Source organism: Drosophila ficusphila, unplaced genomic scaffold (assembly GCF_018152265.1).
Source record: "Drosophila ficusphila isolate 14025-0441.05 unplaced genomic scaffold, ASM1815226v1 contig_791, whole genome shotgun sequence".
Taxonomy (NCBI): Eukaryota; Metazoa; Arthropoda; class Insecta; order Diptera; family Drosophilidae; genus Drosophila; species Drosophila ficusphila.
In genome coordinates this window covers 513,061-536,613 of record NW_025064737.1, presented here as the reverse complement: position 1 = coordinate 536,613, position 23,553 = coordinate 513,061, and the positions used below count along the sequence as shown (strand labels likewise).

Sequence of the window (23,553 nt, the reverse complement as noted above, 5' to 3'; positions counted from 1 at the left end):
AAAACCAAAAATTGTCTGATGAAAAACAACGATGTTATATTTTTATTTCCATATAGATTTTTCGATCTTTCCTATGGCAGCTATATGATAACGTTGTCGGACTTTAATGAAATTTTTTTCTCGATTCAAGGGTTATGAAAAACCACGATGTTATAATTTTTTTTCCATTATTTATATTTAAATTTTTCGATCTTTTGTATGGCAACTATATGATAGAGTTATCCGATTTTGATAAAATTTTATCCAAAATTCAATAGTAGTTAGAAAACGCCATCTTGAAGAAATCAAGTCGATCTGATAAAAACAACGGCGTGAGCATTTTTTATTTCATTCTCTCGTATGGGAGCCGATATAGTCGCCCGATCCGTACCGTTCCAACTTATATTCTGCGTACAATAACATCACAACTTTTGGTAAGGTTTCAGCAAGATAGCTTTAAAACTGAATGGCTAGTTTACATAGAAACAGACGGACAGACGTACAGACATACGACGTACAGACGTATTTCGATTCCGATCGTAATGCTGATCAAGAATGTAATTACTTTAGGGTCTGAGGTGTCTCCTTCACTGTGTTCAAACATTTGACTGAAATTATAATACTCTTAGCTCTGCAAGGGTATAAAAACGTTATGCGCTGTAAGTTACTTACAGCAATTCCCACAAAATGTTTACAAACATGTATTTTAACTTCCACTTCTACATCACATACATATTAATCGGCTATTTTTGATGAATCTATGGATAATTGAGGAATGTTCGAGCTAAATGTTTCAACCAGAAGGGGGAGCAAACAGGGTTGGTCCGCAGCCAATTCATTACGGCACCGGCAGCGACAACATGCTCCCGGCCATTAAGCCAAATCGAACAGGGCCACGACGCACAAAAAGAAGGCCCGGACGTCCGGCAAGGGGAATCGGGAATGAGAATCGGTAATGGCGCGAACTGAGAGGGACGCCGATTTTAATGTTGGCCAGGGATGACGGCTGGCCAAATGGAAGTTGGCGGCTAAGCCCGCCGAAGGCCGCAGAAGTGGCCGTAATGAGAGCTGGCACTTCGATGACCGGGACTGCCGCTGATGAGGGGACAACCAAAAATCATCAGCTGACATTCTTGGCCAAAGACAGCCGCTAAGCCGTCTGCATTGAAACCCGGTAATTGGAAGTGATGCTCAAGTCCCACTCGAGTGACGAGCGGAGCATTAATGGCCCCAATGCATGCGGCATTATTCTACACGAAAAACAAATTGGGAAATTTGTGTCAACTTATTTGGTTCAGAATTTCAATTCAACCAGTGTCTTCTATTTTTTCGGTGTAAGGAGACATTGATGGCTGTGAACTGCGTTGACGCGTTGCCGCAACTTTAAATGAATGCGACTACAATTCGCCTTGAACAAGTAGCGGCATCCCATTAACTTGGCCAGAAAACGCAGCTCTTCTCTCTCAGTTAGCAGTAAGAATCGCTTCTGCGTGCATTTCCATGCCCTGAAACGGCATTTCATCTTTTTAATTGAATTTTAATTTGTTTAGAATGCGCTTAGAGTCGACAAGTGGCCAAGAGCTACTCGTTGGCCTCCTGCTTCCGATTCCGGTTCTAGACTTTGTCTGCAGTCCGAAGTCCGAAGTCCGAAGTCAGAAGTGCGGAGTCTGGAATCTGGAGTGCGGACACGCCCTCACTTAATTTACCATGCAGCCCATCCGGACCCGCACTTCACTACCCATTCCTGGCGAGAACTGGTTGTTGTTGTCTGGCAGCTTTTCACAAATCGATTAAATTTAATTTGTTTTCCTTGCCGACTCTCTCCGCTGCCAGTCATCCTCGTAGTCGCCTTTCTTTCCTTTTCGGGCAGCTTAGTTCCCAGCAGTAATTTCATAATGAGTTGACTTTATGCGGGCCAGTCGCAGCTGCAGAGAGAATTCTCGCCCATTGCTGTCGGCAAATAAAACTGTTCGCGCCAACATTAAGCGGCTATGAAGTGCGGAGGCTAACAATGGGAAAACTTTCAGTTGGAAATAGGCGAACAAAAAAGCAGGCTACCAAATTAAACAATTAAGGTGTAAATTATCGAATAAATCTATTGCTTTTGGATTATCACAAGTTTCTTTTATCACTCATAAAATGTTATTTCAGATTAAAATCCATAAGCTCAACTTATCTTACAAATACCAGCAAACCTCTAAATTATAAGAAAAAATCTTCATAATTTAAAAGTTTGAGAAATTAATAAATTTACCCAAGTTTTATTCAATATTTTTGCTGCTGTAGGGCAGAAATTATGAGTCGCGTGTTGTTGCCGTCATTCGAAGGGACTTATTTCGAGCTTCTTTCCCTGGCTGCCGGGGATTTTTCGCTTCCTTTTTGTTGGCTGCTTTTATTTGGCCCATGGACAAGTTTTTCCGGTTGCCAGCATACTTACCTACAATTAAAATCCCCCGCAGTTGAAACGTAAAAATAATTATCAACAAAAATAATACGGAGAAAGAAGAATTTGTAATTTTTTAAAAAGAAATCTTATTTAATAATAATAATAATGTCCTCTGTTTTGGGAGCAAAATTAATTAAAATGTTTCGTTGTTTATTTTGTGCTCCTTCTTCACGTTGCAATTTAATAGGATGTTGCTTTAAAATACCCGAAGCAAATGTATTCCATGGTCCGAATCTCGAAGGAATCTGTTTTGTTTTAAGCGAGTTCTATTACATTAAACTTAAGTGGCAAGCTGTGCTAGCTCTTTTTACTTTTATTAAGAATGTAGAAATATGAACATGATGAAATTTAAATTATAAGAGCAACTCAGATAAATAAATACAACCAGTATATACCTAAGAATTTATTTATATAATTTGTATTGTAGATACAACACACGTGATATTTCTGTTTGACAAATTAAATTAAAATTTTCTACGTATCCCGGCACACTTGCAAATGCGAAAGCGTCTGTCATGTGTGAGAAAATGTCGAGAGAGAAGAGACACAAATTTAAAAGAAATGTTTAAGCGTTTCGCTGGCTTGCAACGGGGCGTATGCGCACTTGCTTTTGTCATTCGCTGCATGTGTGAAGGAAACATTTCCGTGCTCTCGAGATTTTTCAGCAAGCGAGTCGCGTATTCGATGGAAATCTTACGATAAAACGCCAGCGAATTTCCCCTGTTCGCAATGAATACATTTGAATGGCCTTGTTCTTCCTGCCGTCGCCTCACTTTCCCCCGCTGCTCATTTGCATGCGGCCTTGCACAAAATGTTTTTTGTCATTACCGGCGAAAGTCAGCTAAGCAGGGCACAAAAGGATGCCAAAGACAAAAAAGGCGTCCGCGTCCGCATCCGCATCCGCAAAAATGTCAACAAATTGAATGTAATTCCTTTTAATTTCGGAGCAGCCTTAAAGTCCTCGCAGGACTCTATCTCGCCTCCATTTCGGCTATCTTAGCCTCGCCCTCTCCTTGTTTGGCACGTGGCAAGCTGTCGTGGAGCAAATTGCCCGAATGAAGTTGCCTGCGAGTTGCATGCCGCGTGCCATGAAATTAAGTTGCAATCTGCAGGATTTGCTTTCAAGTTTCGCAACATTTTCTGTGCCACATTCACCCCGTTTCCCTTTTCCCGATCCCCCATCCACACATTTCTTCCCCTTCTTCTTTGGGGACACACGCTAAGGTCCTTGGCTCCGTTTTCGTGGATGCTAACACGCGTTTTTGTCGTTTCTCGTAGCTTCTTGGCTGCAGTCGGATAATGTCACGCTAATGCCACCAGCTTTGTCCTGCTTAATGTTGCGTCTAGTTATTGGATTTTTGGTATATGCTGGCAGGAGCCCTCTTTTTCCTAGGTGCAACTCGAAACGGGGTCTTGCGGAGTTGATGAAGTCTTGATCGATGTGGCGACAAAAAGCGGACGACCACCCAAAAAATTAATGATAATAGCGATTTTAATTCTCAGATAAATAAACTTTTAAACTTACAATTTTGCAAATGCACTTAAGTATTTTGGAAGGATTGCAGAACTACTTTAATTATTTCAAGCCACAACTGCAGAATACCCACGTTCCTTTCAAAGCAATCACCGTATTATGCATCCTTACAATTCATTTTCTTGTCAACCGAACAATTTGCATGTGTTCAGGACCCACCGATGTGATTAATGTGAATAAATTATGCACATGCAGGCAAAAATGAAACCCTATAAAAACGCCAGAAGACCCGCACAAAGCAAACACAAGTCCCTCGGAAAAGTCGGTGCTGAAGTGGCCGTATAAAATGATTAAGTTGCAAGTGAAAGTTATTTCTTGGCCCTTTATAATTTTAACAGCATTTTTACGCGTGCTGCAAATTGAAAGCATAAATACCAATTTCCTTGAGCTGGCAGCCTTCGAGGACTTTCTGCGCTCGGAGCACTTGAGCCAGGTCCTGGTGGTCCGTGGCGTTGATGCTGACGGCGACTGGCAAATTGAATGCCACCAGAAATTGTTGGCCAACTATCGTGTGCAATTTTACCGGCCAGGAATGTCGGCCAGCTTCGAGGATCTCATGCTGGACGGTTCTCCGCGCACGGCGGTCCTGGTGCTGAATTTCGAGCATATCCTTGTGAGACGTAGGGTTTTCGAGGTGGCCTCTGAGGCCGGATACTTTAACAACTCGCTGGCCTGGTTCATTGTCGGTTCTGGCAGGGAGTCTCTCTCAGACGAGCAACTGATTGAGCAGCAGTTGAGTGGCTACAACATAGGCATCGATGCGGACATCACGGTGGCCTTGAGACAAGATAAGTGAGAAACAGTGTATTACCTTATATGAAGCTTAAGATACGTTTTAATTTTCAGCACTTTTATTTACGCGGGAATGTAAATTCCACAGAAATTGTTTCGCAACAAGTAGAATTTTTTAAAGTGTTTCGTTTTGAGTTCTTATTAACACTGAATTGTTTTAGCACTTCTTGGCTCATTTATGATGTGTACAGAATCAGTCAGCAAGTTCCCACTGCTCTGATAGTTGAAAAGAAGGGAGAATGGACTCTTTCTAGAGGTTATCAACTCTTGGAAAAATATAGAAGCACTTGGGTGATTCGGCGGCGCAACTTTCAAAATGTCACTCTGTTAGGCAGTACTGCGGTGAGTGGTTTGTAGCTTTGTTTTAAAAACACCTATCGACTTTCACTTACCCCCCACTTTCCCCAGCTGACAGAGAAGCCTTCTGGCTTCGATGACATGGAATACCTGGCAGACGATAAGCAGCTCCTGCAATTGGATCCCATGCAGCGGAAGACCTACCAGTTGTTTCGCCACGTGGAGCTCATGTTGAATCTCAGGTGGGTCCGCGAAACCAGTTTTCATTTACAGAGAAAAGTATTAAATTACTAAATAACTGATACCCGCAGTACATGTTAATATTTAATAAGAGGAGATAAAAATTTAAAAAAGACGTGGTTGATTTCTATTCGTTTATTTATGCCTGTCCACAAGATTCAATTGAATGTGTGATATTTTTGTTATATTTAATTTATACTCATATTTTATAATTGGGAGTTAGTGCAAAACACCAAAGAAGCAGAATATAAACTTATTACTTAAAGAAACTTGGTTAACAATTAAAGTGCTAAAAGTGTTTCATGCCATAAATAAAGGCATTGACAACTTTGAACACCCAAAAAAGGTTTTTTTTAGCCCTAAATAAAAATACACTTTTTTTCTCTCTGCAGCCTGGCCATCAGTTTCACGGACAACTGGGGCGAGTTGCTGGAGAACGGCAGCTGGTCAGGAGTGATGGGTCAGGTGACGAGTCGCGCGGCGGACTTCGCCGTGTGTCCCCTTCGCTTTGTGATGGACCGACAGCCCTACGTCCAGTACTCGGCGGTGCTGCACACCCAGTAGTGAGTTAATCACAGTGAGCCCTGCCTTGATGAAATCTCAGAACAGCCCTCCTCCCCCCGCAGCATTCACTTCTTGTTTCGCCATCCCCGCCGGAGTCACATAAGGAACATATTCTTTGAGCCTCTGAGCAACCAGGTGTGGAGTTGTGTCCTGGTTTTGGTCGTTGGTAGCACTCTTCTGCTGGTGGTTCATGTGAGGCAGGAACGGAGGACTTCCCAATTGGAGAGCCGCTTCTCCTTCGTCTGGTTCACCATGCTGGAGACCTACTTGCAACAGGGTCCTGCCACCGAGATCTTTCGCCTCTTTTCAACTCGACTTCTCATAAGTTTTAGTTGTGTTTTCAGCTTCATGTTGATGCAATTCTATGGTGCCTTCATAGTGGGATCCCTGCTCTCCGAGAGCTCGAGGAGTATTGTAAATCTGCAGGCCTTATATGACAGCAATCTAGCCATCGGAATGGAGAACATATCCTACAACTTCGCTTTGTTCACCAACACCAGCAACCAGTTGGTAAAGGATGTATATTCAAAGAAGATCTGCAGATCGGGGGAGCACAATATCCTGACTCTTCAGCAGGGAGCAGAGAGGATCATCCAAGGGCGCTTCGCATTCCACACGGCCCTCGATCGGATATACAGGTTGCTCCTGGATCTTCAAATGGGCGAAACGGAGTTCTGCGAGCTGCAGGAGATCATGTTCAACCCGCCGTACGCCTCGGGATCCGTGATGCCGAAGGGTTCCTCGTGGAAGGAGCACCTGGCCCACGCTTTACTCCACTTGCGAGCCAGTGGATTGATGCAGTACAACGATAGGAAGTGGATGGTTCCCCGCCCAGATTGCAGTCTCTTCAAGACCTCGCAGGCCGAAGTGGACCTGGAGCATTTTGCCCCGGCGCTTTTTGCTCTGGCTCTCGCCATGGTGGCCAGTGGCCTGGTCTTTCTGCTGGAACTCCTTCTCCACTCGCTGCCAAACCTCCGAAGGAGATTGGGGCCATGTCCACTTAAGTAATCATCTTGCCCCCTTTCAACTACGGCTGCCCCAGCACGACTTTCGGCTACAAATTTGTGTCGCTTTTAATGTTTTCTGCATTTTTAATAATAGTAAAAAATTTGTAATAATGTCAGCTATTCCCAGTGCTGAAGCTCCGGCGCGGGGCAGAAATTAAAAATTCCATTAAACTGCAAACACTTGCATGTACTCTACTGGACTCAGCCACCATTCCATCCACCATTTCCCCCACCATTTCCCCCCTTTTTGGCCAGTTTTCTTGGGCGCGGTCTGCACGGAGGGCGCTGCTCATTTAGACTTAATTATGAAGCTGGCTGGAGGCGGTGTCACTTGTTTTCTATTAACTGACAAGCTTTTAAGGGGCGGAAAACTGTTAGTTTCGCAAAGGACAATTCAGTTAGCGAACAAGAAGTGACGCTTTCGCTGAATGCACAACAAGTCCCACTGAAAGGACAAAGGGTTATGCTGACTTTTCCATCATCTGTTCTTTATCAAAAGTATGAAATTGCAGATATTTCCCCTTCCAATCCATGACTCCTTATAAAGTGGTTAGCCAATTGTTGAAGCAAACCGCAATCTAATTGTGTAATCACATTTGATGCAGTTGGATGCGTGATCAGTGCCCTGCATTAAGCTCTGTGTTGGTGGCCACGCATGTCCTGGAATCGCACTGTGGTCACGCATAACCTTCAATTAAGTTGTCATAATGTCTGACAGACACGGACTGCGGAAAAAGGGCGGGTGGGTCGATATAATCACATTTATATGACAGTTTAGAATGGGATTGTGCAATGGGGCGCACGACTGCATATCGCTGCGAGTGCGGAAAAGTTGCTAATCCAACTTGCTTAAATCTGTTATTTATAAGAAGTGGCGACTGGGAAAAGCCAAAGCTGTTTTCAGCAGAGCTAACTACCTCAATTAAACTCTAACATGAGCGCTGGCAAGTGAAATAACATCGTGTTTGTTTTTCACTTAATTGTTAGAAATTTAAATAAATGCAGTTGTGTAAAACAACTTTAAGCTGGCATCAAAAAAATTAAAACATTTAAATAAACTTAATTGAATAATACTATAAATCGGTAATGACTTACCAATTTTGAAAATATTTATTACGAAATAATCTAAATTATTTATGATTACAAAGTAAACTTTACATGATTCTGCCAAGAAATACCTCAAGTGTTCCCAAATTAAATTCAAATTTAGACAATGTCAGCTTGAATATTTATTCTTGAAATTTTTGTAATCAGAAAATTATTCGGGTGTATTAAGGAATTCTGAGCAATATATTGGAAGTTGCATTATATATTTGGCTGTCAGTCCTGGGACATCGATGCTCCTAAGGAGTTTTACACACGCACACGCTCACGTCAAATGATGCAAATTTACAACATGATTAAGCTCGTTTTGCTGGACTCCCGCCCTGCGTCTATATATATAGTAGTACACACCAATGTCGTCAACATTCGGCCTGGTCTCGTGTTTGTTTTGCAATTCAAATGAATTTACCGTGGTTGGGTTCGGAAATGGCCCTAAAGCTGAAGATATAGCTGCGACTGATACTGCCGACAGTGCAGACAAGTTCGTATTTAGACATACATTTTTTTGTTTTTACTAAATTAATAAAGTGACATTATATTTTTGAAATAATTTAAAACAGTTTGTTAATGCATTCGGAAAGGAAAGTTGGTGTCAAATTAATGTACGAGTACTTGAACTTGTGCATCAAAAAGATTCCTTTTGGGATATATAATACGAATTTTTGTAACCCCTACATTAAAAGCAACAAAATTTATTTTTGTTCAACAATGTTAATGGTTAAGCATTTCAATGCAGCAAGATTTTGGCAACACTGACTAGGGAAAACTAACTCAGTCCATGAAAGTTTAGGCATGTTTGTTTTAATGTTTAGATGTGCGTTGTCTGGCTGACTTCGTCCCCTCCCTCCGAATATAAATTTGTACAAATTGTTCAATGGCCGTTCGCTCTGTTCCTTTTGCCGAAGTATCAATTGTTTCGCATTGGTCTTTATTTATGCATTGTTGTTGGCATTGTTGTCGGCATTGTTGGTTTGGCCAATGCGATGTCTGCGTGGTGGTCTGTGTGTTTTATTGCTTATGGTTATAGTGGGGATATGGCCTACCGGGCTCTGCTCTGAATGAATTTATATTGTTTTTGAAGTGTTTAAATGTTTGTCCCTGTTTGCCACAGGGCGCTGTCACACTGGGCGTATGCGTAATGCGAATTTATGCAGGCCTAATGTTATGGCAAGAGCCCTAGAATGGAAATTTCGCCGCCTAAGCGACGGGAGATTGAAGTTTATGCAAATAGGGCTTTAATCGAGATCTGACTCGAGTGCTAATTAAATAAGACAAAGCCAACTTTAATTTGCAGCTAATAGACTCGAGGAAAGCATCTGATTGTGAGCATCCTTTGTAGAAATTGTACCTTTCGGGGTTTTGGTTACTTGGTTGTTATCGATTTTATATATTTTTTGCCATTCACGCTTGCCTGATTCAATCTTGTCCTTGGTTAAGAGCCATAACCAAAAGCTGACTAAAGAGCCGCAACAACTTTTGCAAATCAATATTAATTGCTCAGATTTGCTCAACCATAAACTCATTTAAAATAGCAAAGCTGCAGACTGGCTGGAAAAGAGCGCAGAAAGAAAACAACAATCTGTTATATTTTCACTATTTATGCTGGGGTTTTCCACCCCCCCTCTGGCGATTTACCTCTCTCCTTTTCTTTGACCGATTGTCGAGAGGAGAAAAACTTCAGCAACTTTTGCGCTGCATTTGTGGGGCATCCTTTCGTCCTTTCCGCCATCGTCCCTGCAGTCGGGCTAATACCTCTGCGCCTCGCCTTCTCCGGCGTCATGTGCTTATTATAAAATAATTAAGTCCTTTAGGAAATTATAGTTCTTGTTGCCGTTGCCTCGCTTTTCGTTGTCGTATTTCCCCGACTCATGCAATCTCTGATTTTTTCACTGCGTTCTCCGCTCCTTTCTTTGCACTGTGATTTCTGAGCTGTTGCCTTGCAGTTTTCTTTCACAGAGCTTGTTTGTAGTACACATAAAAAAATATTTCTTATGAAACACGACATTTTTTTTATTAAAAAGTGGGCTTAGTTAACTGAAATAATTAACATTCAATAATATTTTCTCCATTAGAGGAATATGATCTTAAGCCTTTCAAACTTAATTAACTTTAATTATCTTGCAACTGAAAAGTAAAGATGAAACCACTATATTTTGACTTGATAAGTAAAGACCAAGCTAGTAACCTTCACCATGGTTGATTAGTATTTTGAGTGTCTGCCATGAATAACCTGAAATGTACATCCAAGGGTTGAAAATTCTACATAAATTGTTGCCATGTCCTGCGGCTCCCACACATTCCATCATTTCCAGCCTTTGGGAAAAAATAGACTCGTTTTGTCTCCTTTCGCTTGCGGGCTGCCACTGGCATATGAGTAATTTATTGTGTATCTAATTAATTATTGCTGCCAACGTATTTTTCCACACCGAAACGAGTGTGGCCTGTGCGACTGTTTATATCTGTGTTTGTATTTGTATCTGTATCTAAATCTGTCCGTCGTCCGCTGTCCGTTTTCTGTGGGGGCGTCTGGGTCGGCATCGTTAACATTGACTTAATTGCCAAACCACAGAATGACTCTTTTAGGAGTCGGGCATAGAGCAGAGAGCAGTGGTATCTTGAGCCCACATGCAGGTCGGACATCATGATCTATGTGTGGGACATGACACTTTGCATTTGAATTTATGTATCGTCTGGCTGTCGCTCTTTAAATTGCACTGCCCCGCCCGTCGGGAGCGGAGTAAAGTGGAGTGGAGTGGAGCCATCCATTTGAACACGCCACGGAGTATGACAAGTGTCGGTCAACTATAAACAGGAAGGAGCGTCGCACCACTAGGACCCTCGAACACATGGGCGGCGGTGCCAGGACACAGGACAGTGTCAGGACTTCAATGGCCCTTTGGCCATGTCATAAAAGCCGCTTGAGTGCGATGTTCTCGCGGAGCTTGTCGATGGTCTGGCTTACGGACTCACATTCTGCTGTAGCTACACGGACAACGCGAGTAACATCTGGATAAATCTGTACTCACTGCAAAAACAACGTATAGCCAGCAGTCTGAAAATTCGGAGAAAAATATAACCCATTTATAGCGTTAAAGTTGAGTACCTCGATGGTTTTATATTGTATGACACTGCTGTGGGAGTTCAGGGAATTCCTTTTATAGGTGGAAATGTCGAAATTGCCGGATAAAAGTGAAATGGATACAACATTTGTTTTGCTTAAGAAAACAATTAAGTAAAATTTGATTTTAAAATTAAATACCCCTTTACGCTGTTTATAACGAAATTGTTGCTAAGGCAACTCCATAGGCCAGAACGTTTTATTTGGTCAGAAAATATACAGAAACAAGAAAGAACGCTTTAATTATAAGAAAGTTAACTGGCTTAGATCAAATTAAAGATTTTAGTGCAGAATAATATAACACCGTCATATTTTGCATTTCGAAAAGAAATGAAAGCATATTGACTAAAGAATTTCTATAAAAAGTTTTTAACTTTTTCGGTAATTAAACTCATAAAATTCATTAGCACAAATGGAAACAGGGCTTAAAAAAGGAGGTCCATTATCTGTTAGCTTATGAAAAAGCCAGCCTAATGACGCTAGCAAGCTGCCCATAGAAAATTTCCAATAAGCCATTAACATTACGACCAAGTTAACGAATGGTTGCCCAACTGCAGTATTGACCCCCAAAACAGTATGGAAATTAATTACTGCATAAGTTGGTGAAACTTTTGCCGCAAAAAAGTTTTTTGGAAATCAAGCCAACCAATCAATTTTCGTCTGTGCGACAAATGCGCAGCAAAAGTTATCCAACAAATCGTTTATCAAATTTAAATTTATTTCCAATGCAGTACGAAAAATTCACCATGAGTGCGAGTGTAAAATCCCGCAGATGTGTCAATGTATCTTCACTAAATGCGTCCGCATGTTTGTATCTGCACAATTTGGATGGTTCGCTTTTGAGGGCCGAAAGAGGTTTGGGTTTTTTGGTCATTTCCGGTCTGTTTTTTGACCAGGCGGTGCATAAATTTGCATCTCAATTCGCTGGTGGTGCTCCTGCTCGTGTTGTTGTTTGTGTTAGCGTGTTGTTTGTGTCGAGTGTTGGTAAAGGCCTTGTTTGTGGCTGACGATTTGCCATTTTAATTAGGCAATGTCCTGTCGCATGCAGGCGGCCCTTTCATATGGTTATGAGTTAGGCAACAGTATCAGGTTTGACGGGTACACTGAAACAAAAACTTCAGGCGAACAACACGTTCATAAAAAAAATATAATAATATAATTTTCTTCTAGTAAATTTATGATTTCATAAATAAAAACAAAACAAATGGAGTTCTTAAATATATTTATGCAATGCATTTTTATGTAGTTTTGTTATACATTCTATTATGACTCCAAGATAAAATATTTTCTGGCTTTTATTTTCAAGTGCTGGTGGTCAAATGTTTGTCCAGACCAACAAAGTTCAAGCAAAATCGTTTGCCGCGATTGGCCTTTTAATGGGGCTTCCAACACTCAGTTTTGACGGTCAATACTTTGGCAGAAGTGGGTAACAGATTATAATAAGCTGGTTGTTTTAACTTTGTTATGACCATAAAGAAATTCATGAAGCTGTCACCCATCATCCGATTTCATTTACTCGAGTCGCATGTGCATCCGCTGGAACGTTGGTGCCACTTGCAAAGGGTCCACAAACTAATTCCTAACCATCTCTTTTTCGTACACATTTAAACCAGCAAACTTTTACATCCGTTTTGCATCTACACAAATAAACAAGCTGTAACTGAATAATTGCCAAAGACTGTGCAAACGTCAATAAACAAGGCCAACACATACACACACAGGCGCTCGCTTGGCGTGTTTCCGTTTCCGCCTTTTGCATGGCACGTGCGTGTCTGCGGCTTTTAGCCATGATTTCACAGTGCGAGTGAGTGTGGGTGTGGTTGCCATGCCTGTTGACAAATTTGTGGTCAAGCGAAGTCAACAAAGTCGTTTCAACCGAAGTAGTAGGTGCCTAAAAATATATGTCGTTCGCTATTAGCAGTTAAAAGTCAATGGAGCGGAAAAAATAATACATAAAAATGTTGAAGTAAAAGGTCCAGAAAAACTTTAAACTTTTCAATAAGTGCTAGCTATATTTAAAAATAGGTGTTTTGCTTGTCTTCAATATTATTAATTTTTTTTATATCAACGTATCCCTCTTATACAAAAAATATCGGTAACTGTAAAATTTAAAAAAAATTAAAGTAAAGTGCTGATTAAAAAAAATTGTTTTCAGATTAAACGAAAACTTAATCATCAGCATCTTTTGGAAAGAAATTTTAATTGAGCTTACAGTATTGGATATTAAATTAATATTTTTTTTACCTTTGCGATGGCCACTTAGCTCTTAAAATTGTATTATTTTGTGTGACTTAATTCGATTAAAAAAATTTTAGTCAAATTCAGTATCCAAGCTTTTCAGAGTTCCAAACTACGTGTGCTCTAAATTTATAACTGCATTTAAAATAATTGCATCTAAAGTGTTGATAATTTTTTATTATTATTTAATTACCTTAGTAGAAAACTTATTCTGTGGCAATTAACTTTTTCCAGGTGGCACAACATAAGCCAGGAAAGGGGATTGCATGTTCTAGCCACCTTTTAATTTTGCCATTCCGTCGTGGAGCTAAAGGCTTTAACCTTACTCCATTCGGTTTTGCGATTGCGTTTTTAATTAATTAATGTGCCTCCATGAGGAGCTTCGCCACTGTTTATGGTTTAAGAAGATCAAGCCAGACAAAGTATTAAAATTTAAGCGGGCCGTGTGTGTGCGTATAATTAAAAGTGCCGCCTACTTCTGGTCCCGGCTGGAAACTTATGCGCAGGATTTGGAGTTTGAGTTGGGGAAACCAAGTCAACAACTTTCTATTTTGTCAATGAGCTGGGCTGCTCGCTTCGCTGCCACAGTTCAGAGATTCTGTCCGACCCTTCTGCAAATGACACACTCTGCATATATGCAACTGGAAATAATTTTTCAATTCGCAAATGAAACTTTTGACACACAAAAAGGAGAGCAAACTTTAAGTTTGCAATTGCTGCAACAGCAGCAGCAGCAGGAGCAGTTCCCCGGTGGAAAGCGGTAAACCAGAAAAGGACGAGGACAGGACCCGGGAGTCGAGGTTCGAGAGTCGGGAGTCGGGAATCGGGATTTGGGGGAGGTCCAGCTGCAATCGTCATGTTCCCGTGCACTTCTTGGGGTTTCTGTGCCACTTCTTGCTGTGTTTCTTTTAGCCACGGCCCCAGCTTCAGAAGGAAATTACAAACCAAAGTAAACGCCAGCAGCAGCCAAGGAAGTTGTTGACGCAGGACGAGCGCCGGCGCTGAGTGTCAGTGTCATATCCTGTGCCAAAAGTGCACACAGAACTTCTGCCCGTTACTCCAGACTCTATATCCATGGACTGAGCACCTAAAAAAATTATTGAACGCATTATTCGATTCATAAAAATATTTTTTAAAGCACAAACTATTTGGAGCAATTTTTCAAATTAACAAATATTTAAAAAAAACAAAATATATTATTATCACATGATGCTAATAGTTGAAATGTTTAATGTGTAAGCCAGTTAAAAAAATGTTGTTCCATTATTTATTTTATTGGTCAGTAAGTCAAACGATATTTAAATATCAGTTTAAATATATCAGCAAAAAGCATTAGAATTTCCTTATTTATGGCTCAGTTGCAAAGCTTCATGACTCACAATCGATAGCGTATAAAGATTTTATCTAAGGCTGCTAGTGCACTTGTAGTGTTTTTCTCTGTGTAGAACTAAGGCCAAAGATGCTGCACATTACAAATGAATAATTTATGCGCGCGCGCTCTCAACTGCAGATGGATGAGGGATACGGATGTGGATGAAGCCGCTGGCTGGGAGATCCAGCTGGGGGATGGGTAGCTGGAGGGATGGTTGGTTGGTTGGAGAGTGGGGATAGTGCAACCCAGAGCTGTCCGTAGACTCAGTCACGGAGGACTGCGGCAACGTCCAATCCTGGTCAATGCCAAATGAGTTGTGGCAACGTCTCGCTGGTGCCATAAAAGGGAAAAGGGAAATGGGAGCTGGAGCCGGGGAATTGGGGAGCTGAGGGGTTGGGAAGCTGTTGCTCTGCATAAACTGGAAACTGCTCCCAAAAACTTCGCCCCAGAAGGGCAAATTACATGGCTCTGGCGTGAAAATTATCTTCCTGGCAAGCGGCGGCAAAGAAGGCGGAAGAAAGCGCAAACTCAAAAGTTATTAGAGCAAATTTTTGCCTTTTGCCTAAGTAATGGCCAAGTGCATATCTCTCAGCACATATTGAGTTATGACTTAATTGGATAAGAGCCCGGTTGGCGCAACTTTGCACTCCCATCTTACTGTCCACTATCCCACTTCCCTCCGCAGCCTTCTTGTGCTACTAAGTTGGGCAAAAAGTTGCAAAAACATTTTCCTTTTTCGCTCTTAGGCTGGGCCTGCGGTAATAGATCTCGTAAGACCCTGATTATGTTTTTGTGAGGCCTGAGCAACTTTTCCGGATTATCGTGCCAAGCCTTCTATAATTATAAACTGTAGCCGAGAAACCCAGATTGCGTTCTTGGCGTAACAAACTGAAGCCTTCTATTTTAAGGTTTCACTCATGTTTACGTCACTTTTAAAAGGGGTTTACTGTATTTAGTATATGTTATGAATTTTTATAATTGATAACATTTATTTATATTTTTGCAATTATTAAAAGATTGGTACAGAAAACGCAGGCCCGTTGTTGTTTATAAATCTGTAAGTACGTACATTAGCACCTTTAAAGAACAAAAGAACACTACGTTAACTGCCAAGTCCGACCAAATCACAGTTGAACAGGATCCCACCACACGTCAGGCTAGATCAGACGGATGAATGCGAACTAAAGTGTCCCAAATCCCCGTTGGGGGCCCAATCAAAGAGACTTTAATGCAAATGCGCTGCCATTTCCCCCTCCAATCGGTTCCGTTGACACACAGAAAAAGCGGAAAAACACAGAAAGGGGATTGGGAATCAGGGATATAGAAACAGCGACGAGCCGACATTGCGATTTGTGCTCATTTGTCAATGCACGGCTGATGCAGCTTCACTGCCACTCGCCTCACGTCAATCCACATAACGTATCCGCCCCTTTGGCCAAGCCGAATGCAGTTTTTAGCCCCCTTTATTGTTGGTGCTTTTGTTTGCCGGGATGGCGTTTTGGTGGAAAACACACAGGGAACACAAAACACAGAACAATTCCATTGTCGATTCCAGTCTCCACCCATTTGTACATCAAACACTTTGGCCCGCTTCGCTGTTGGGATTTTAATTTATAATTCAGCACTCGAACATGTCGCCAAAGAGTTTCATCAATATGCACTCCAAAATCAACTCCACGACGCTGTAAACCGATTAAGCTATTCGGTGATTGGGGGTCCCTCGCACGTTAAATAAAAATGTTTTGAGAGGGCATGAACAGAACAAACCTGTTTTCGTTGATAATATTCACTTATTGTTCAGTTTGTTTTGTTGCGGAAACGAAAACTGCAAGGCAATTAAAAAGAGTTCAATCACCTTTTAAGAAGGAACGAGCATTCTCCTAGATACTCTTTCAAAGGTTTTTAAGCCTAAAGCAAAAAATTTAGCTTACATGATGAATGTTGTATAGAATTTTTTTAGTCTAAAATAAAAAAATATTTTTTAGAACACCCCCTTAGCTTACATTATAAGTTTCAGTCCAGCTACGGAACAATTTTTTTTTGCAAAAGATTGTAGTTGGTAGGTATGCGTTTTTAAAACTTTGTTCTTCATATTGAATCCCTATCAGCTGCTTGGAATTCAATAACTGCGCTTATCAGAATAACTGTGGAGAGCAATCAATTTTGTTCTCGAAAGTGCAAGTACTTACAATAATTAATGAGCGTAGCCTTTTTTAATCTTAAAAAACCGAATATAATTAAAAATTTAAACTTATGTAAAAAGAGATATAAAAGGTTTTTCACCAAAATCACAAAAGAGCGGTTAGAGTAAAAACAAGCATACTTTACCAGTTAGCTAAAGGAAACAACAAAAAAATCATCTGCAGTCATTGCGTTTTCCCTCTCTTTACATATATAAAAGTCATTTAATAAAGAGGCCTTTTAAAAGACACGCAGTATTCATAAACGATTGATTTCCATTATTGTCGGACTCGTTGAGCGAAGAGGTTCTTTAGCTTATTCAGTAATGATTATTTATTTTCTGCTGTCTGAAATTTGCTGGCTTTTTATGTTCCTGCAAATTGGTTTGTTACTTAATTTGTCGAGGTAAATTAAGTATTTTAAATTGATTTCAACTTAAAGCTCAGACTGGTTTCGTCTGTCGCAATGGGCAAGTCATAAGATTTCCGCAAAGATGTGATGCCCATAAGGATTGCACCGATGGCAGTGACGAGACCTTCGTTGAATGCTATAGAGAGATCTGTCCAAATTACAAGTGCTCGTATGGCGGCTGTTACAAGAAAAGCCAACGTTGTGATGGCAAATTGGATTGCTGGGACGGCACAGACGAACATCCGAGCCTTTGCAGTAGAAATCAAAGTGAAGTACATCCCACCGATAATGATTCAACGCTGGGATGCCCGTAAGTCTTTTTAAAAGAATTTTGTCATACCAAGCGTGCATAAAAAGTAATTTCAACCTAAAAAGTCAGTAGTAGTAAACGCAAAGTAACTAGAATTTTTTGCTTTCTTGTTTTTAGAGGAAAACGTGTCATTATTAAAACGTATTTTAAAATAGTTTTTAGGTAATATATTTTTGAAATTGCTTATTGGGTGTTATTTACGATTCCCAAGTGAAAGAGTTTAACAATCTTTAATTATGAAGTTCTAATTATAAATCCTTAACCATATTTTATACTGCCCAAAGCGCCATATTTATCTTTTAAAGTAATGTTGTTTTGGAAAATATTATAAAAGTATACAACTTTTTCAGCGAAAATCATGTAAAGTGCAAGTCAAGTTCCGATTGCCTGGATGTTAAGTTTGTTTGCGATGGCATCAAGGACTGCCAGGATGGCAGTGATGAGACCAGTGGCGATTGCCTTATTTCCAAGTGCCCCAATGACACCTTCCGCTGTGCTTATGGAGGTTGCCTAGCGAATAACAAGACCTGCGATGGCGAAATGAATTGCTGGGATAAATCAGACGAGGAACCCGTCATTTGCACTGAAATAGGGAAAAAATACGAATTCGCTTCCTTGAAAGTAACTACAAAGGTAACAGGTCGCACCACTTCCATGTTTCTTACCAAAGAAGAGGATGTTGCTCGAATGAATTACGCTAAATCTTCAGCCTGCAAGATTCCTGGGAACCTGAAAAACCTTCAGGTGAAAACCCTGTTCAATGTTCTTCCCTATAAAGTGGGTGCAGAAATATCCGACTCCACTGTGGTGCGACTGAGTTGTTCTGAAAATACCGGACTGTATGGAAGCGATCTGAACCAGTGCCTCAATGGAAACTGGCAAGGTCCATGGCCAGATTGCATTGCCAAGTGTCGCGCAGATACGCTAACCAGAGATCCCTCAATTCAAGCTACCTGTCGTTACAATGGAGATATTCAGGACTGCGAACACAACTTGTTTATTGGAACTACGGCAAACGTCACCTGTGCTCCTAGTTACAAGCCAAAGAACAGCATTTCCTGGCAGGTTCGAACCTGTACAGAGGTTTCAAGTGCCAAATCACCGGTTTGGGCTGTCGAGAACTCCAAAAGTCGTCTCCAGTGCGTTCCCGAATGTGGCATAATATTGCCTACTGTTACTGAAACTCCTTGGGTTGTTAGTTTATTCACCAATGACATCACCATGTCAAATTACACCTTTAGATGCCTAGGAAACATCGTGAGTGCTTTCTCAGTACTTGTCGAAAAACAATGCATTGATACAGACGATGCAAAGCGATATGCCATTGTTAAAGGAAAGCACACTTTTCCGTTCAATAACTACGACGATCATCCCTATAAACTGCACTCGCTGAAAACTATCTTTAAAAGGTAAGACGGCTTAACCAGAAGTCTTAAATTAAATGATCCATAAAAAGATTTTACTTTTTGTTTTAGTTTTATACAGACCGCTTTGAATAATAATATGTTTTAATTTGTTTATTTGATATAGCGAACAAAGGGCACTCTTGGGCATTGATGAACCTTTTAGATTATCTGCCTTGGTTCGACCAATTTGCCTGCCACCCATTCCCCAATGGTATGCCTGCACATCGAAGTCAACTGCTTACACGACTATAAACGGTACCAAAATTCACTATCTCACCAGAGTCGAAGAGGACTTACTCATGAAAATCAGACATCTGCACTATATTTAAACAAGGGAAAACTGACATATTGCGAAAAACGGGCCTGAGAAAAAATTGCATTTTGAAAATGTCCTTTCATCAAATATTTTAGAATGCATACATTATTATTTAAGCTTAGGCACAGCCCAAAATAATACGACAATGCAGACCATACAGTTACCAAATTCTTCTAATGGCTCCTACTTCTCTAAAAAATAAGTTCACTTATTTAAAAGACCTTAAAACCATTTTTTTTTTTTATTTTGGCAAGTGTTGCCTTGGCCTATCCCTTCAAAATGACAGAAATACAAAAATTGTATTACAAAAAACACATCTTTCTTTTGTACTTGTTATTTTTACTTTGTTGGTTGTTGATTGCGACTAATTTTGTCGTTTTTTGAGATATTCGAGATACCGCAATGCCCAGCCAAGACAGTATCCACACTCCGGCGGCCGGAGTAAAGCCGCACTTGGAGCAATGGGAGGTAATTGCCTGGTCTCCGGAGCGTCTGGCATCCATATACTCGGACTGGGCCATGTTCTATTTCAGCCGACAGAAGTACTCGCATGGACTTCGCTACTTCAACAGCGCCTTGGATCTGAATCCCTTCAACTCGCAGGCTCTGATGCGCCGAAGTCAGGTGAAAAGGTTCATGGGCTTGGCACCCGAAGCACTTAAGGATTGCTCCCTGGCAGAAGGTGAGTCACCAAAGCAATATTTAAACCTGCTCCAACTGTATATCTCAATTTCAGATCTACTGATGAAGACAACGCCCCCTGTCACTATTCCAAAAGTAAGTTTGGAGGTCTGTGACGCACTGTATGACTCCAATCGTCTGGAGGACTCCAAGATAAACATGCATTGTCATTTGAGGCGATTTTCCTCCGCCCAGCGAAAGCCAGTTACCAATCGCCTGAAAGCGGTAAGTACATAAATTCATTTCCTGTTTGGAGAGTTCTAAACCCTATTCAAGTTAAAGCAAGAAAACTACTAAACATAAAATTGAATTAATCTATCTTTCCAGGTGAGTGAAAACTTCCAAGACACATTATCCGATGCTACCACGATGCCAGTTAAGCACCTGATCAATGCAATGCAGATGAGCTTGTCCAAAAAGCCCAAGGAACTCAAGGATGATTGCGATGTGGTTAGCCTAGTGGAAAAGGAGGTAGTTTGTTGCTCGTTACTTACAATTAAACATCGAATGAAATCGTAACATTTAAGGAAATTTATCTGTCCCCGCTGGAAATCGCAAGACGAAAGAGGGTCTTCAAGATATACAACCAATCCTATCTGAACAAGTGCTGGCTGGACGTGGCCTTCCTCAAGAGACTACGCGACGATCCCAATGTGCAGCCCAAACATTGTAAAAAGTCATCCGAGTATTTGGGCGAACTGCTGGAAAGAAATTACAAAGCGGAGCGAACTCTGACGGTTTGGATTTGACATTTTAATTAGCCTTCCAAAATTGGGTTTGCCACTGCCTGTCATTTTTAGAAAATGCTGCACACACGATGTCCTATGTACGCCCTGCATCCCCAAAAATACCCCAACGAGGAACTTTACAACAAACAAAAGGCGGAAAATCTACATCGCATCCAGTACCAGACGAGGAGGAATATGTTCAAGATCCTGCGCAGTATTCGACTGCTCATTCGGGTTGGTGAGCTTAATGTAAGTTCCTGAAAATGTTATTTATCTTTTCGTTAACGAGAAATGGATTGTAATTTAATTTCTTTTGTAATTTTGATTACTCTACAGAAACTGACCACGTTTATTGAGGAGGTCATGGGCGACTATGTGACCATCAAGACACATCGCGTAATGCCGTGGAAGTTTGAATTTACTAATGAGGTTTACAACTACTTGGGTTTAGCCCGCATTAATGAATACAAAATTCCCAGCAATATGACAGTCTTGCAAGGCAGACAGCGCCTTTTGACTCTTTTCAGGCTTCCAGTGAATACCAACCAGGAGCTGAAAAAGACGAGTAACAAGCGACCAACTGACCTTAATATAGCCAGATCGAAGACCTCCGATCCCAAGGCGGAAAAATTCAAGTAATATAATATTTAAATATTATAATTTCCCTACCATTATTTGTTGACTATTTATTGTATTTTTAGGAAACAAGTGGCTCGACTCGAGAACCGAATGCGATTTGCCGAATACCACATAGAACGCGCCTATCTTTTGCATGAACTTGCCCAAGAGCACCTGGATTATAATTCATTTGATGCGGCCTGCTCCATGGCCCGAAAGGCTTTGGAGGGTAAGTCGAAAGCCAATTAAGACTCTTACGTAACAAAACTATATTCTACAGAGGCTGTGAAATGCAAGAGCATTGTTTGGAGCTTCTTGAGTCTGATCATCATATGCAAAACCCACGCGATTCTGGGCAAGATCGAGAGGGAAAAGGAAATTCTGGCTGAGGCTTTCGAATTGGCCAAGAAAATGAAGAATCTCGATCTGTGCCTGTTCATTGATATCTGCATGAAGGTCAACGCCGAGGAGATGGACATTAAGCGAATGGTAATCTCCGACATGAACTCGATGAGGCAAAAGCTTGGCTCGAGAGGGGTCCAAAGTTTCGAACAAGTAACGGATGATCGCACCCAAATTAGCTAGAAAATACTGAAGAACGAATCTACGTTTCTCGAAATAAAATAAAAAAAAATTCAAACCCTTGTGGTTAATTTTTTGTATCTATAATGAACATAAAGATGAACACATGAACTTGTTGATGTCGACTGTGATATTGATTATTGGATTACTTCTAGTAATCTTAGGAAATTGAGTTTACTTAAATAAGAAATGTTAGCTTATTGTACTACTATGAGTAAAACTTAATTAAATTCTCTACTCATTGATTTGTCCTTAAGCATTTGAAAATTAAAAACTAAATAGCATAATAGGCAGAAGAAAACTCTTCTCAAGAAAACTTGTATTGTTAGCACATGTTATGGACCAGTATACCATCACCAAAAAGTTATTATTTGCTAAGGGTGAAAACTTTAAAGTGCGTCCCTTCCTCTAGTGTATCCGGGCGGCGAAAAGTTTATCTCAATGAAAAACCCCAAGCACATTAACGGCTGTCGGTGTTGGCCATTCAATCACGGCAAAGTGCAGCTGCAACTTGCCCCTGTATATAAATAGTTGATGTTTCTTTCCACTTCTTGCTGCCGCTGGTGGAGGCGGCAACCTTTTCAGTGTAAACTTTATACACTTTCGGATTTGGGGCTCGCCGGATCTAAGCTGGACTCCCCCGAAAAACTCAAACTCAATCCCCACCTGGTGAATTTTCTTCAGCTGCCTTTGCGCTCCCCAGTCCTTGTCTTTCCACCTGGTGGCAGGAAGTTCCGTGCAACATCGCACAAAAGACGCAAATAAATGAAGCCATTTGTTGTGTTGTTAGCTGATTTTCGATGCAAAGGATGGCCAGAGGTGGCAAACTTTCGCACCACCTGCCGTGTGAAATTGTTGGAAATTCCCATTAGTCGCTTGTCATTTAAATTTTTTCGTGATCTCGTGTGTATATGGAGTGAAATTTAAATTCAACACGCCAATGTTTCGCCAATGCCATCCGACACATTTCTTCATGTTTTTAGAACGATGGGTGTGGTCTCCAGAAAATTATGTTCTCGCAACGGAAGTGGCTCATTTGGCAACGGAAATCATTTGTCGTCCTTTGGTCAGATGATAAATTAGAAATATTTGGCGTTGCCTCACCTTCTTATTTTTTTTATTAAATTAATGAGGTTATAAAGGTTAAGGTAAAGATATTTATACCCAAGGCGTGAATCAACTACCTTAAACCTTAATATCTTATAAAAGATATAAGAGATCTTATATCTTCATTGAAAAAAATAATGTCGTTGATACTGCATTTCTTATTAAAATATTTGAAATAACCAAGTCATATTTGCAATAAATCTTTATTTTGTTTGTGCATTCTGTGCTCAGCCTTAATGAGTTCTTGGAAAACTTCTTATGTTGATTAAAAGTACCTTTTTGACAAACAATTATTTCTGTTATGTTCTTTATGAGCTTTTACGCATGATTAAAAGTGGTAATCTTGTCAAGTAAGCACCGACGTTTCATCTGTATCCCTGCACGGAATTGTTTTCCCCGCCTACGGCTTCATTTAACCGCCTTAAAGATGGCTTAAAGCAACCACAAAGAAGCAGGAAAAACTATAGCAGCACCAGGGAATGTCTTCCTTGGTCCCAGCATTGTGCTTTGTGTGTTTTATGA

At 40.7% G+C, this 23,553-nt stretch overlaps 3 protein-coding genes across 3 annotated transcripts; all 3 read left to right on the top strand.

Annotated features, from left to right (window-relative positions):
- The first annotated feature begins 4,245 nt into the window (after positions 1-4,245).
- Positions 4,246-6,860, top strand: LOC108093525 (glutamate [NMDA] receptor subunit 1). The gene is made up of 5 exons (XM_017193618.1): positions 4,246-4,751; positions 4,913-5,093; positions 5,160-5,290; positions 5,681-5,851; positions 5,915-6,860. The coding sequence occupies exons 1-5, from the start codon at positions 4,246-4,248 to the stop codon at positions 6,858-6,860; spliced, it is 1,935 nt and encodes a 644-aa protein (XP_017049107.1).
- A 7,973-nt stretch (positions 6,861-14,833) lies between these two features.
- Positions 14,834-18,755, top strand: LOC108093526 (modular serine protease). The gene is given in 4 exon segments (XM_043209202.1): positions 14,834-14,889; positions 17,366-17,593; positions 17,944-18,682; positions 18,684-18,755. Coding segments are annotated over 4 exon segments (1,095 nt in total).
- An 858-nt stretch (positions 18,756-19,613) lies between these two features.
- LOC108093529 lies at positions 19,614-22,043 on the top strand. The gene is made up of 8 exons (XM_017193622.2): positions 19,614-19,997; positions 20,052-20,221; positions 20,324-20,467; positions 20,524-20,733; positions 20,797-20,973; positions 21,061-21,359; positions 21,426-21,571; positions 21,623-22,043. Exons 1-8 carry the CDS (start codon positions 19,718-19,720, stop codon positions 21,925-21,927), a joined length of 1,731 nt encoding a protein of 576 aa, XP_017049111.1. The 5' UTR covers positions 19,614-19,717; the 3' UTR covers positions 21,928-22,043.
- The last annotated feature ends 1,510 nt before the right edge of the window (positions 22,044-23,553 follow it).

Excerpts from the sequence above, each read along its gene's own strand:
- LOC108093525 (XM_017193618.1), top strand. The coding sequence starts at position 4,246 with ATGATTAAGTTGCAAGTGAAAGTTATTTCTTGGCCCTTTATAATTTTA. Across the intron at positions 5,094-5,159 it reads CTCTGTTAGGCAGTACTGCG|CTGACAGAGAAGCCTTCTGG; the intron begins GTGAGTGGTTTG and ends CACTTTCCCCAG. Across the intron at positions 5,291-5,680 it reads GAGCTCATGTTGAATCTCAG|CCTGGCCATCAGTTTCACGG; the intron begins GTGGGTCCGCGA and ends TTCTCTCTGCAG.
- LOC108093529 (XM_017193622.2), top strand. The coding sequence starts at position 19,718 with ATGCCCAGCCAAGACAGTATCCACACTCCGGCGGCCGGAGTAAAGCCG. Across the intron at positions 19,998-20,051 it reads GGATTGCTCCCTGGCAGAAG|ATCTACTGATGAAGACAACG; the intron begins GTGAGTCACCAA and ends TCTCAATTTCAG. Across the intron at positions 20,734-20,796 it reads AAGCGGAGCGAACTCTGACG|AAAATGCTGCACACACGATG; the intron begins GTTTGGATTTGA and ends TGTCATTTTTAG.